The sequence below is a fragment of the Strongylocentrotus purpuratus genome, unplaced genomic scaffold (genome assembly GCF_000002235.5).
Source record: "Strongylocentrotus purpuratus isolate Spur 01 unplaced genomic scaffold, Spur_5.0 spur5_scaffold_17, whole genome shotgun sequence".
Taxonomy (NCBI): Eukaryota; Metazoa; Echinodermata; class Echinoidea; order Camarodonta; family Strongylocentrotidae; genus Strongylocentrotus; species Strongylocentrotus purpuratus.
In genome coordinates this window covers 6,040,683-6,056,899 of record NW_022145602.1, presented here as the reverse complement: position 1 = coordinate 6,056,899, position 16,217 = coordinate 6,040,683, and the positions used below count along the sequence as shown (strand labels likewise).

At 40.1% G+C, this 16,217-nt stretch overlaps 1 protein-coding gene across 1 annotated transcript in view; it reads left to right on the top strand.

The window, feature by feature from the left end:
• Positions 1–2,030: 2,030 nt before the first annotated feature.
• Positions 2,031–16,217, top strand: part of LOC588000 (monocarboxylate transporter 9) — a 32,140-nt gene continuing 17,953 nt past the window's right edge. The window contains exon 1 of the mRNA XM_030988557.1: positions 2,031–2,248. Within this exon, the coding sequence (XP_030844417.1) occupies positions 2,038–2,248 (211 nt within the window). The 5' untranslated portion in view covers positions 2,031–2,037. The remainder of the gene's footprint in view (positions 2,249–16,217) is intronic.

Here is a 16,217-nt window from a genome sequence, read left to right as displayed (position 1 = left end):
CACATTAAGTAATCAACTCAACCGGACACTAGGTCGGAGGCACGAAAGTAACAATGGCCAAAAGCACAATTTTGGTTTGTTTTCACGCAAACTTTCAGATTATCTTTAATTTTAAATCTAGCGATGAAGTCACTACCTTAGCACCATTTGTTCTCATCTAAACACTGTTACCATGTCCCTTTAAAAATAAAATACATGTATGTTCAAAAGCGTATCAAGTATTTTAGACTTTTAAAAAAATCCATATCAAGAACATGAAAACTCCTTGATAATAGAAAATATGAATGATTTGAATCAACATTTTATGCCTTTTAGAAAAACGTCACAAATATTTTCATAGACGCTAACGGCTTTCCATAATTGTTAAGTCCAACTTAGAGATAAGTTCAACTTAGGATCTTTGTGAAACACCCCCAGGATGTTTTTTTTTTAAACTAGGGGATGACGTCGTCTCATGCCAGAAAACAAATTTCCAGTAAGTTCCTACCAAAGCACGCGGGAAAGGAGAGGGATTGACACTGTTTCATATATAGTGATAATTTGATTTTGATTTGATTTGATTTGATTTGATTTATTGGTTTCTGCATCTTTTTTCTTTTTTTCATCATACATTTTCATGAACATAATATGGCTTGATACAATATTTCAAGTGTATATAATTTTTATACAGATAATAAACGATATTAAACACATATATTGAATTTAAACAAATATATTGAATGGAAATTAACATACATTAGATGCAGGAGGGCTACAGTAATAAGCAAAGTAGCTTGACGTGCCGGCAGCCCTCAACTTAGATACAACAATACAAATAAAAATAAAAAAGAGTGACTTGCAGAGAAGAAAAGGAAAGGGGAGAGAAGAAGGAGGAGGAGGAGCGTTGGTAATAATACAATAAATCTCATACAGCTGCTGATTGAATACAGGTTCATTCATGAATGGAAAAAAAACGATGCTAGGTCATGGACGATTACACATCATTGTCATCAGAAAGTATATACAGGCCTAAGATACATAGATATAGTCTATCTAGTCTAGACCATGATACCTCATTGCATAAATGTTAACTTATATATTTCCTTCCGACAGCTGTTTTTGCTCTAAAAAATATAGATATGAAGCTACTGAGAGCTACCGTACAGTACATTATTATCACTGCCGTAAGCATATATGCATCTAGCCCAATCAATATTCTACTATTCTAACCTTGGTTTATGGAGCACTTTGAACATTTGTTTTTACTGGTAGTGATTTTTTTAAAGGTAAAGACCAGTATTGGAAACGCCTCAATTTCAAAAAATGAAATGGAAGCTCTCATTACCAATCATGTGAAAGAATATGTTTTGACTAATACATGATGATAAAAAAATTGCAGGGAAACCGCCTACTAATTCATATATTTGGTAAATTTGTTTCTCTCATGGTCTGTGAGAGATATAGGGTAGTCCAATATACATCTTTCTGTGTATAGTGCTTGTAACTTTACGAAGAATGGGCCAAATTTCTTATCATTTTGATGATTCCAGAACCTTGCAGATGCTAGATGCTAGATGATCAACCTTTTCTGATCGATTCCACAACGTTTCTTTCACAATGCAATCGCATGACCATTAACAGCTGCACTGCTAAAGCCAGGGTAATTATGCTGCATTATTGTAGAGCGCTTAGAGACTTCTGACAAAGTAAGTGTTAGGCGCTATATAAGCACTGTAATTATTATTATTACTGGTCTTTACCTTTAAGTTAAAAAACATGGTATAAACATTTTACTGGTACGTACTCGAGCGTCATCACTAGTTCAAAGTCTGCTATATATTTACCGTCAAGGTTGATCGGCTACATACATGTAACAATAGGAAATATGAGTACTGCACCCATGAAATGACTATGTTTGTGTAGAATGGATTCGGCAATACGTTCGCATTAATACGTCATACGGTTTCGCGAGCGATGCCCTTTATCATTGTATATTTGAATCATGTCTAAGTGAGTCCACATCGGCAGAAACACAACTTACTCTCACTCAACACATACATGCGCACTCACGCACAACACACATCCACGATGCCTGCTGATCGAGTGAGGACATGCCCATCGATGTGCCGTCGCCCGCGGGTTCCGTGGCGTTGGATTGTCGTAGCCGCTACCTTCCTTACCTTCACGGTCCTGTTTGGTCTCCTAAACAGCTTTAATGTCCTCTTTGTAGCATTCCAGGAAGAATTCGACAGCAGTGCCACCATGACAGGTAAACTCTTTTGCATACGCCTGCATTAATTACCTCCCACTTTAAGTAATTTATTCTATGGTACATATATATATATATATATATAGTACTTCTACTTCTACGTCGGTACTTGACAGGATCCATCAGTCAGGATATTGAAATGTCTGGCAAGGTGCTCTTGTGCAGTGCAGTCAGTTGGTGTATTATGTACAAGGTGCAAGTAAAAACAATTCTCAGCCATCAATGGCGTTTCTGGAATAGGGCTCCCTGGAAGGTTTTTGCTGTTGCAGAAACCAAGATATCTGGAGGGAGCATGTACCATGCTGCAATATTAAAAGGACATCTATGTATAACCCTAAATGGTACATTAACAGGGCATCATACAAACTGTTATATTACCATTGCCCTAATGCTAACCCTAACTCTAACCATAAACTAAAAACAATATAACTAATTAAACTAATAACTAATGATTAAACATATAGGCCCGAATTCTCAAAGGAGGTTTGTCGACAAACCTTGGTTTTCGTACGTCATATGACGCGTTTTACGCGTTTTTTTACAAACCTGGTTTGTAAAGAACAAAAGGAGGTTTGGCGAAACAAAAGGAGGTTTGAGCTCAAACCTTGCTTTGTGAATTCGGGCCACTGTTTCTTGTGAGGCCCTTAAGTTTCCTCTGCCTTCAAACGTACGCAGAGGGCAGTAATTCTATTGTTAAATCGTTAACATGACACGAAAATGTCCTGCTAATGACCAAGTCTACTGAATGAATCATTAGGGACTTTTAGATTCGCACGAAGACAATAGGTCTATGCTACGATCGACGTCCTTTTAATGCGTTGCCTTGAATGGACGTCACACGTATCAGTCCACGCAAATCTAAAAGTCCCTATTTTTCACTACATAAGGCCGTCTATTGACGCTGTAAGATGTATATAAACTCTATATTAACCGCTAGATGGTATTGGCAAGTGGTATTAGGTAGGACAAGCCATAATGTTTGTCCTACCTAGCAACAATAAGTGTGTGCAATTCGCCTTATGACTATTAAAATGCAATTATTTGTAACAGGTGAATGACATAATATGTCACATGGCATGTAATGAACATTAATAAATTACATTTGTTTACATTACGCAAATGGTCTATTAACCGACATATTGACAAATCTTCAACCTACATTCATTAAATTTGGTTGTTGTGGGTAGGCGAGTTTTGAACTACGGCAAGCCGCATGCCTCAGTTGTATCCTAGCGAAATGCATTGAGATACATGTTTAAGTTAGAATTAAAACATTTCAACAACAAAAATTCCTTAACAGTTAAGGACTCACCCACCCCGCACCATATACTAGCAATGAGCCCATTATTTTCATTTTTTTTTGGAGGGGGGGGGGGGGGGGGGGTTAGTGGGGGGAATCGCTTATTTTCAATTCCAATTAAAATCAAAAGCATACACATAGATATCACATTATGGTAGTATATAAAAGTATAAATTGGGAAGATAGCAACACATTAACAAATACAATGCACATTTCCGGTAGAGGGTAATACAATACATTTTGACATAAGCAAAACAAACCTTGATAACGCATAAACAGTATATACATGATATTATTATTACCAAATAACTTTGCTACCGATGTTTAATCTGACTAGCATGATCTCATTTTGGTAATACATGTAAATATCTTCCCTTCAAAGTTCAATGTACCACATTCTGAAGTGGAAAGTATGATGAGGGGTCAATGTTCAATATTAAAGGGGTGCTGCCTGCATATCGAGAGTTTAGATACCTTATTATTCAAAGGTTACATTTGCATTTTGAAAATTATATATGTGCATTATTTATACGGTGTGTATATACACAAAAGTATATCTAACATTGCTTGCTTATGAATAACGAGTCATAATCATTGTAACCTTGACATCTATTTCATGGTAAAGAGTAGTTTGTTTCTGTCTAATGATATCCTAATCATATTTGTTCTGCCACGGATGACTGAGCAACCAAGATTTTTAAAGATTGCCGTCAGAATCTCCTTGTACCAAGTTGGTGAGGCCCTGATCATGCTTGTGTTACGTTGGACTCAAATCATTTTAAAAGTTCGATTCTGTAGTAGTAAAATTGCGGTTCAAGGGTTTAGGGTGCAAAATATATCCATTCAATATTGTTTAAATATTGCCTTCAGAGGCTTAATTAGCTGGCAATTCTTCAACTGAAAGTCGCAAAAAAAAGCAGAAATATATGCACAAATGTTCAAAGTTGAAGTGCATTCGCGATATCTATTCAGGCCGGATCGATATGTTAATTTACCAAATATACCAATTATAGTAGGCGGTTTCCCGGCAAAATTTGTATCATAACGTATTAATCAAAACATATTCTTTCACATGATTGGTAATAAGAGCTTCCATTTCATTTTTTGAGAGGGGAGCGTTTCCAAAACTGGTATATACCTTGAAATCATTTTAAAAGTTAAATTCTGCTATAATCTTCAGTGGTATATTCTTTAACGATATCTATGTGTATACGTTTTCACAGGGCCTTGGTGCAATCCACATATTGAGCACAGCATGGGGAGAGTTGGAGAGATTTGAATTGACAACTGGGAGAAAACTGTATTATATCTTTTGACCCAGGTTAGGGGAAAAGAACATAAAAGGGGGCAGAAATCCCCCCCAATAGCCTTTGGATTACTAAATATAAATTGGGTAAATGCGTTTGGGGGGGGGGGGAGAGAGAATTAGCAATGAGTACTTATCACTTATCTCCCAAAGGGTTGGTGGATATCATGTTCGTCATTGGTGGTTCAAACTTCAAAGAAATATAAAAATTGAGTTTGCAAAATAGATTGGGTATACCATAAGCTTACTCAACCGTTGTTAAAATACCTATAAGGGTAATATCTCATCGGTAAAATTACTTGGGCAATTAATTAGCCAACTGAAAATATAACCCAATTTACCACAGAGTTGGCGAAGAAAAATATCAATATTCATGATTTTTTTAAGAAATATATGGTTTTGGATTGGTTGATTTACCTACTAATCACCAAACACATTACTTATTTTTGGGTATTATAGCTTGTCTTTTATATAAACTGATGTATATCAGTATATACAGGACAGGTTAAGATAGCATACAAAAAGATCAGGTTAGGCAGGAAGATGTGAGTGAGTTAGGTTTGGTTAGGTTACTACAGTCAAACTTGCTTTAATGACCACCTGTCTACAAAGACTACCTGTCTACAAGGACCACATTTGTTGTTTCCCTTTAAAACGGTTTCTCATTGAAACATGTACTAAAGGAACCTGTCTTCAAAGGCCACCTGTCTACAAAGACCACTTTTTGTGTTTCCCTTGGGCGGTTGCTATAGACAGGTTTCACTGGAGTAGGTTAGGACTAACGAGGAGAATCCGCTTGTGCTCAACAACCACCCACAGGCTTAAGCCTAGGTCACAAATGCCATTACGAACTGCTACGAACTCCGTTCGAATGATTTCCAGACAATGGACAAACAGGGAGATTCATACGAACGCATCGTTCGTACGAACCTTTGTGACCGTAGCTTAATTCAATTATAATTTCATTGAAAGGGTATACCTATTGATATCGGGTATGCAACAATACTCGAGTTTCAGTGTCACGCTTAACGAACATCAACTATTTACAAAAACATATCACTATTGTTGTCCAATACCAATATACAGGCCTTCCATACAATGGACAGCGATGGAGGCTGTTTTTGAAATTCATACTCGTGCTATAAAGGTGAAAGATGTATGCCCTGCTTATAGCTTGGCGGCTGATTTTAGCCAGTCGACATGTGAACCGGTTTGAACTAGATTCAATTGCAGTGGCGGATCCAGGGGTGGGCCGAAACGGCCGCGGCCCCCCTATTGGCGGCGCAAAAAAATTGAGAAGGAAAAAAAAGGAAAAAAAAAAAAAAAAGGGGGGAAAAGGAGAAGATAAAAGAAAAGAGAAGAAAAAAGAAAAGAAAAGAGAGAGAGTTCAAACAAGAGGAAAGAAAAAGAAGAGAGCTAGGAGCCGGGGAGAAAGAAAGAAAACGAAATGGCACTAAAAATTAGTGACAGTAACGACGAATAAGGGAAAGACAAGGGGAAGGGGGGGGGGGCGTGAAGGCGGATGCATTGAGGGGAGGGGGGAGGGCTGACTGGCCGTATTCTTATTTTTAGGTTATGCGAAACTGAGTCGGAATTATGCTTCTTTTCAAAAAAATCTTAGCATGCTTGTTTATGTTAAGCCGTAGTGCATGAAAAGGTTAGAGTAGAAACACTCCTGAAAAGGCCGCGCCCGGCCGCGAATTTTTTTTCTTCCCAAACAGGTTTACCTATGAGAGTAAAATCCTGCCTCCTGATTGGTTCAGAGGTATACGCGTCATGAATATTCACGAGCTGAGTTCACAGCACTGTGGCTGAGCTGCAGTACCTAGTATATGTATTACGCATGCGCGTGGACTTCAGTTTTGCTGGCCATTTAGGTGTACAAAATGTATGTGAGCTAGCTGTGGTGCGAGGGGATTTTTATTGGGGGAAGGGGGGGGGGTCTGTTTGTTTTTGAACATTTCTGGTTATTCTGGTACTTGGTTTATATAGTTTTACACTGAAGATTTTTTTTCTCAAAGAGTTCACTTACAGTACACACACTAATATTCCAATTTCACACATAGGCTATACATACAAACACTATCTTTCTCTCTCTCTCTCTTTCTCTCTCTCGCTCTCTCTCTCTCTCTCTCTATAAACACACACACCCACCCACCCTCATGTATTTACAAACACATAAGCAACAAATGCACACACTAGCTGTCAAGAATACACAATAGACACACACAAGGGGTATGAATTATCTTATCAGGATGGTCCGACATGAGATGGTTGGATGTGGGTCAAAGCCACTGTGTTGCTCCGAGCATGATATCTTGACAAACATTTAATATTATCACCCGTAACTGAAACCAACACACAATTAATATCACGGTATTAGTCTCTTTTTTGTTCCACCAAGCTAATTTTTGCACCTTGCACAAATGCACTTCTCAACATGAAATATTTCACTAAATTTGTTTTGTTATTTTCACTCCAAATTAATTCAGCCATGCTCACTTTTAATCACTTCACTTATATCTTATTTAACATTGAATACAATGCAGTTGCATGGGTTGTTCTTTTATTTTGTTAACTCGGCAGAGGCCACGGTCATGTTCAAGCATTTACGCTTACGACATGTGGTCTCCTGCTTGTTCCTTTTGTATGAAACTTTTATTTTAACTAGAAACAAATTTTGTCAAACTTACATGTTATTCATTATATTTATTTGTATGTTTCTTTGTATTGATATGAAAAAGTGGAAATAAAACAAAACAAACAAACATATCAGTGGTTCTGGTTCCTTTGTGACAGATGAACCTGGCCAAAGAAAACAAAGGACATAAAGTAATATATACAGGCTCTACACACATGTCAAAGACAAGCTTTTATTATTAATATGCATACCAAGTGCACATTACACTGATTCATCTCTTATTTAAACATGAATATCTGACTAAGTCCTTTTCAATCTTTATATCTTCAAACTTCTTTTCTCAAGATTATCTTACTTAAATCAGAATCAAAACAATATTTAAAGGACATCCATTTCATTGCATTAATTTGAGCTTTCAACAATAAATACAAACAGCAGGTTCATAACCTTTGACCTACTTTCATGAATTTAAACTTGATATGACATGCACAGGATATGATTTTACATTTTCTGTTATTAAGATACAATCCCCACATACATTTATTTCACTGCCTCTGTCAACTAAATTTGAGACTCCATATAAATTATATTGCATGCATGTGTCACTGCTTTTGAGACTAATTCAGAATACATAATAACATAACCTACTGACACTATATACTGACAATTTCAAAGCATTAAAATAAAAATGGGATGGGCCGATTTACAATTTCACAATAATATTGTGGTACTTACATAAAGACTTGTATGGTTCTTGCAGAAGAAATCGGTATTCTCTTCTTTAGAGCGACCAAAATTGCAGAGAGTTGTACTTGTAGACTCCGCCATAATACTATAGCTCATGTGAAAGTTATAACTTAGAGCCAATCACTGCGCATGCATATCCATGCATGCAGTGTATAGCCTACGTACTATAGCTGCGCTGCATCAACGAACTCAAACTTGGATTTCGATGAGCTGCATGAGCAGCTTCGCCTGGTGTCACGTGCATGCGTAATACTACTAGTATCTTTCAGCTCAGTCATGAATATTCATGATGCGTATACCTCTGAACCAATCAGGAGGCAGGATTTTACTCTCGTAGGTAAACCTGTTTGGGAAAAAAAATTCGCCGCCCGGCCCCTCCAAAGAACGGCAGAATGGTAATCTATAAATTATGGGGTCATTCTTGATGGCTTGGAAGCCGTTATTGAAGAGGGGGCCGGCCCTACTCAAATGGTAGTGACGGTAACGATGGATAAGGGAATAAGGAGGAAGGGATGCACATGCAAGCGCGTACGCAGGGGGCGAGGGAGGGGTCGTACCCCCCTCAAATTTTTGGCAAGTTGTCAAGTTGGTCCTTATGTTTATAATGCGTAGACTAGGGGTTCTCAAACTTTTTCTTTGACGGTCCAGAAGCGATTTCTATGACAGCTGTAAGGTCCGAAACGACACTTGTCACTATGAACAAGACGGACAATGAAAGCGGACAAAATATACAGTTCCTCATGTAGACAAAGGAACATCCCTTCACTGCTATTATGTAAAAGTGTGTAGAACATGTCACATGCATATTCACCTGTTCTACACATTTTTACATAATAGCAGTGAAGGGATGTTCCTTTGTCTACATGAGGAACTGTATATTTTGTCCGCTTTCATTGTCCGTTATGTTCATAGTGTGTATACTGAAGATAATGAGGCTTGTTTTTGGTCTATATCTGATCCAAGGAGAATTGCTACAGTTTAAAAAAAACCAGAACCGCCAGTGCTTCCACTCGTTTAAATAGAGTTTCCTGAAAAATAACACCCAATATCCTGGAATTTGAAGGAATTTTTTCTTAAAACTTTCAAAATGCCTCTTACGTGGATTTCTTATTTGGATGAATCGCAATGACGTTTTAATATATATTAATTATTGAGTGGGCTTATTTTGCTTTCTAATGGATCCATACAACATGGCAGAGCTAGTAGTGTGTTTGGTTGGATGGGGTTATTTGTTTATGTTACAACTGATTCCATTTTTGGTTTCATCAATTGTACAATCTACGTAATGAAAATGTTTTGAACAAATGATAAGGAAAAACAACTGTATTTTATTTCTAAGATTGTATTGTTTGGAATCTATAAAAAAAAACTATTGAAAAAAGAAGAAAAAATAAGAGAGATAGGGACAGATAGAGAGAGAGAGAGGGGGAGATTTAGTATGTGGGCGTTGGTGAAGGTGTGCGTGCGTGTGGGGGGGGGGGAGGGTAATCGTTTGCACGTGATGGGCTTTTCACGTCCCACTCCCATCTTGGGCCTACTTTCAAATTTTACGTCTGCATATATTTCTCATGTAATATGGGAACAGAGATACAATCCCTGAACGGAGCCTGGCAAAATATTAAAGGTAAAGTGGGCACCCTCTTCCATCTCGAGTTATTTATCAGCATATGGAGAGAGAGATACTCACATTTGTAAGGCGCTGTTTACTACTGCTGCCACTCTCAGGATGCTCTCCTGATTTTGTGTTACTATATGTGTTTCCTGACTACTATTGCCTTCAATTTTTATATCAACATTCATTTTGGGACCTTGTCATCCTACTGGACAGTGTTTGAGTGGTTTTTCATGAATGATTAAAGCGAGATTTTAGGATATGTTTTCGACTGATTTTGCTGCACTTTCACTTGTACTGCTAGCAGTGTTAAGCTACAGTACAGAGCACCTATTATGCGGAGGTTCAAAGGACTGCATTTTGAATAGCAACATTGACAAAGACTTTGACCATTTTAGAGTCTTATGTCTGAATAGACACTGGACCGTGCATCAAAGCCCTTCAACAATGGAGACAAAGCCCATTCATGGTCTCCGGTATTCAAGGTCCAGCCTGATTGCATTGAGACATTCAAGATGTGCTAAGGTCACACCATCAGCAGATGTACTATCCCTACTGAAGGAAAATGGCATTCTGAGGTATCGAGGTTGCCGAGCTGGTAACAGAGCAAGAAGGAAACAACTAGTGAGGTCAACGGGAATTGACTCTTCCAATGTTGTTATTGATGCAAATGTCGGAAATGAAACATTACAGCATGTATGTCACTGGAATGCTCGCTCACTGAGACATAAATCTCTTCTTCTTCAAGACTATGTCATCACCAACGAAGTTGATGTAATGTTTGTCACAGAGACATGGCTGACTGAAAATGATGACGCTGTAATTGCTGAGGTAACACCACCTGGTTATACTTTCACCAATGTTCCACGCACTGGCGGTCGTGGCGGAGGTGTTGGTGCTCTGGTCAGGTCTGATCTGAAACTACATCAAGTGACTATTGATCCTCATTTTACAACATTTGAGCACTGCATTATTACAGACAAAGCTCGTTCGGTGAACTATGTTGCTGTATACCGTCCACCACCATCCAGCACGAATGGTCTGAAAACATCTACGTTCCTCGAAGAATTTGACAGCTTCATCGATGACATGAATCAGACTCCTGGGAAGCTACTGCTTTTAGGTGATTTGAATGTCCATTATGACTGTCCCGAGAGACCTGATGTCGCACGCGTTGTAGATACGCTGAAATCCGCAGGACTCAAGCAGTACATATCAAAGCCAACTCATCGACACGGCCATACATTGGATGTAGTGATTGCGAGGGAAGATGAGAATCTTCTCTGTTCCATACGTACAGATCCGAGCCTCATGTCCGACCATGTAGCCGTGAGCTGCATGATCCGTGGTGAAAGACCATCTACAGATGAACGGCCACAGGAATATCGCAAATTCAGCAACATTGATCACACGTTGTTTGCCGATGATCTTGCCAGTTTCCTTGACAATCAACCCTTGGCGGGGGATGTAAACAGTTGCGTGCTCAATCTTGACAGAGACATGGAGCGTGTCCTGGATATCCATGCGCCTGTATGTCTCCGCACCACGCAAGTTCGTCACAGGCCAAAGTGGTACAACGAAGAAGTTGATGCTGCAAGACGTGAACGCAGAAGACAGGAGCGGAAATGGCGTAAATCCCTTAAAGTCAATCCCGATAACGATCGATCGGCCTACTGTGGAGCTAAAGCTGCTGCAGCTGAAGCTCTGTCAAGGGCTAAACGGTTCTACTACAATGACCTGTTTTCTGAAAGTACTCCAAAGGACATGTATAGAGAACTGAAGCATCTTCTGAATAAGAGTAAACGATTTCTCCCAGATGCTGATTCATCAGTTGAGCTTGCCTCTACATTCTGCACATTCTTCAGTGAGAAGATCAGAGACTTGCGGAGATGTATAGATGACTTAAACGTTGGCGAATTGGACAATCCAAATGGTATGGCAATCTCAGCCCCTTCATTCGTGGAGTTCCAGTTGGTCACATCAGAGGAGGTTCAGAGGCTGATCAAACGCTCACCCAACAAGACATGTCCTTTGGATCCTCTTCCAACGTGGCTCCTGAAGCGTCACCTTCCTGTTTTGCTGCCAAAGCTGACGCATATCATCAACGCATCGTTGGCATCAGGCGATTTTCCATCATCTCTAGGTGTTGCATCTGTGACACCAGTCTTGAAGAAGCCAGGACTTGACAAAGAAAGAATGAAAAACTACAGGCCCATTTCGAACATAAGGTTTGTAGCCAAGCTTATGGAAAGAGTCGTCTCATCACAGTTAGCCAACTACTTGGAAGACAACAGCCTTGGTGATCCTAAACAGTCTGCATATAGGAAAAATCACAGTACTGAGACTGCATTGGTGAGTCTTAGAATTATATCCTATGTGCTCTGGATGATCGGAAATGCGTCATTCTACTGTCGCTAGATATGTCATCTGCATTTGACACTCTTGACCACACGATCTTGCTGACAAGGCTTCGGGATGAATATGGTGTCTCTGGCACAGCACTGCACTGGTTTAGATCATACCTGAGCAACCGACTATCACATGTGCGAATCAGAGGAGTGAAATCACTAGACACCAGGTTGGAGTTCGGTGTCCCGCAAGGATCGGTGATGGGCCCGCTGCTCTTTACGCTCTACTCGAAACCTGTATCTGATATCCTTTACAGTCATGGCATAGGCTATCATGTATACGCCGACGATATACAGGTGTATATACAATGCGACCCTTCTAGCCAGGACTCTGTTGATCATGCTGCATGCAGACTACGGGATGCAATGAGAGATGTCTACAGGTGGATGACATCCAACAAATTGAAACTTAATCAAGACAAAACTGAGTTAGTAGTCTTTGCTTCGAAAGTCCATCAACGATTGCTCCAGAACTTCACTCTAACTCTTCATGATGGGACTGTGATTAAACCGTCAAAGAAGCTGCGTATTCTTGGCGTCGTCTTTGACAACCTCATGCTGCCAGATGTTCACGTCTCAAATGTAGTCAGGACTGTCAAATATCATATCCGGAACTTATGCAGGATTAGAAAATATCTTGACGAAAGTACCACTCATGCTGCAGTCCGTGCCTTAGTTTTATCTCGTCTTGATTACTGTAACAGTTTGTTGAGTGGCACAACAGCAAAGAACATTCACCGTCTTCAGCTTCTCCAGAACCAGTCTGCACGCCTCATCTTCAAACAACCAAAGAGCACACACACCACGCCCTTGTTGAACTCTCTGCATTGGCTTCCTATTCAACAGCGAGTGCTCTTCAAGACCTCCACCCTTGTCTTTAAGTCGTTACACTATCTCTCTCCCTCATATCTTACTGATCTCGTTCATGTTAGGCACTCCAGTTACAACCTAAGATCCAACACTCGTACAGTTTTAGATACCCCAAGGTGTCGAACCAATGCTGGTAAGCGGGCATTCATAGCCACTGCTCCAAAATCATGGAACAATCTCCCCAATTTTGTACAAACTGCTGATTCTCTAATGACTTTCAAAAAACACCTCAAAACACACTTGTTTAACTAATGCCCGCTTACCAGCACTTGTTCTTGCTCTTCTATTACCTGTCTTACCCTTTATTTTGTTCATTCCTATATTGTTACATACATGTCTGTTGTTAAGCATCTTTCTATTATGTTAATTGTTCATTGTATATGTTAATTAAGCGCTTTGTATCTACTTGTAGAAAAGGCGCTATACAAATGTTCATTATTATTATTATTATTATAGATAGAGAGAGAGAGAGAGAGAGAGAGACGGAGAGAGAGAAAGAGAGAGAGAGAGGGGGGGGGGGTTTAGTAAGACAGAGACAGAGACAGTGACACAGAGGGACAGAAGGGAGAGAGACATACAGAGACGAACAGAGAGAGAGAGAGAGGGGGGGGGGGTTAGAAAGACAGAGACAGAGACAGTGACACAGAGGGACAGAAGGGAGAGAGACATACAGAGACGAACAGAGAGAGAGAGAGAGAGAGAGGGGGGGGGGGGGTTAGAAAGACAGAGACAGAGACAGTGACACAGAGGGACAGAAGGGAGAGAGACAAACAGAGACGAACAGAGAGAGAGAGAGAGAGAGAGAGGGGGGTTAGAAAGACAGAGACAGAGACAGTGACACGGAGGGACAGAAGGGAGAGAGACATACAGAGACGAACAGAGAGAGAGAGAGAGAGGGGGGGGGGGGTTTAGAAAGACAGAGACAGAGACAGTGACACAGAGGAACAGAAGGGAGAAAGACATACAGAGACGAACAGAGAGAGAGAGAGAGAGGGGGGTTAGAAAGACAGAGACAGAGACAGTGACACAGAGGGACAGAAGGAAGAGAGACATACAGAGACGAACAGAGAGAGAGAGAGAGAGGGGGGTTAGAAAGACAGAGACAGAGGCAGTGACACAGAGGGACAGAAGGGAGAGAGACATACAGAGACGAACAGAGAGAGAGAGAGAGAGAGAGAGGGGGGGGGAGGGGTTAGAAAGACAGAGACAGAGACAGTGACACGGAGGGACAGAAGGGAGAGAGACATACGGAGACGAACAGAGAGAGAGAGAGGGGGGGGGGGGGGGGTAGAAAGACAGAGACAGAGACAGTGACACAGAGGAACAGAAGGGAGAGAGACATACAGAGACGAACAGAGAGAGAGAGAGAGAGGGGTTGTGGTAATTGGTGACCAAAAATGATAGACCTTACCCCACCCCAAAACCGATCAAACAAATTTTCCAATTATGGAGATATTGTGCGAGAAAAAAAAAATGACCTCCTACCCCCCCCCCCCCCCCCCCCCCGCTTATTCAACGGCAGGCTGAGTCGTTGCGAAAATTTCGCAATATATATATCTCAGCGGCTTCGGTGAAAAAATCGTTCCCAGGACCCTGAGCACCCCCGGTGAAAAAATCGTTCCCAGGGGCCTGTAAATACTAGTCACTATTTCCTACAGTCGTGTATATATGCATTGTAATTGGTTTTTTTAAATCTCATCGTGTGATCTGATTATCATCGTCAAATTATTATTATTACTATTATTATTAGTGTTACTATTAGTACTAGTATTATCATCGATTGTTTCAAAATATTTTTTCATCATAATTATAATTATATACAGCACAAACATGTGTCTAAATTGTTATGATGTGTCAGTGAGTGTCTTTAAAATAAAGAGTGTGAACCGATTAAAGTCCAGTGATAGCCGAGGTATAGAAAGAGAGAAGACAGAAAGTATGACTTGTTTAGAGGATACCTTACGTAAACTTTATTACGACCCTTCCAACGAGGGTAGTTTTGGCGGTGGTGTGAAATTGTGGAGGTCCTTGAAAAAGAACGGCTTTGAGAAAGTACCCTATGAAACGGTGAAAAAATGGTTAGAAAAACAAGATACTTATACGTTACATGCTCCAGTGAGAAAAAAGTTTGCGCGAAATAGAGTGGTGGTGAGAGGAATCGATGACAATTGGGAGGCTGATCTCCTCGATGTCCAGAATTTGAAGAAGTATAACAAAGGGTACCGTTATTTGTTAGTGTGTATTGACGTACTGTCTAAGTATGCGTGGGCCATTCCACTAAAAAACAAGACTGGTAAAGCTATAACGGAAGCTTCCAAGCAAATAACGAGCGAAGGAAGGGTTCCCCTACCTTAAAGCCCATGACATATATTTTTTTACCACGGAGAATGAGGTCATCAAGGGTTCGGTTGTGGAAAGGATGAACAGGACTATTAGGGAAAGGCTCTGGCGCTATTTTACTTTCACAGATTCTTACAAATACATTGACATACATACGAATACTGGTATGAAAGGTATCGTTGTAGCTTTGCATTAATTTGTGTATAACGTCAATGTATTTGTAAGAATCTGTGAAAGTAAAATAGCGCCAGAGCCTTTCCCTAATAGTCCTGTTCATCCTTTCCACAACCGAACCCTTGATGACCTCATTCTCCGTGGTAAAAAAATATATGTCATGGGCTTTAAGGTAGGGGAACCCTTCCTTCGCTCGTTATTTGCTTGGAAGCTTCCGTTATAGCTTTACCAGTCTTGTTTTTTAGTGGAATGGCCCACGCATACTTAGACAGTACGTCAATACACACTAACAAATAACGGTACCCTTTGTTATACTTCTTCAAATTCTGGACATCGAGGAGATCAGCCTCCCAATTGTCATCGATTCCTCTCACCACCACTCTATTTCGCGCAAACTTTTTTCTTACTGGAGCATGTAACGTATAAGTATCTTGTTTTTCTAACCATTTTTTCACCGTTTCATAGGGTACTTTCTCAAAGCCGTTCTTTTTCAAGGACCTCCACAATTTCACACCACCGCCAAAACTACCCTCGTTGGAAGGGTCGTAATAAAGTTTACGTAAGGTATCCT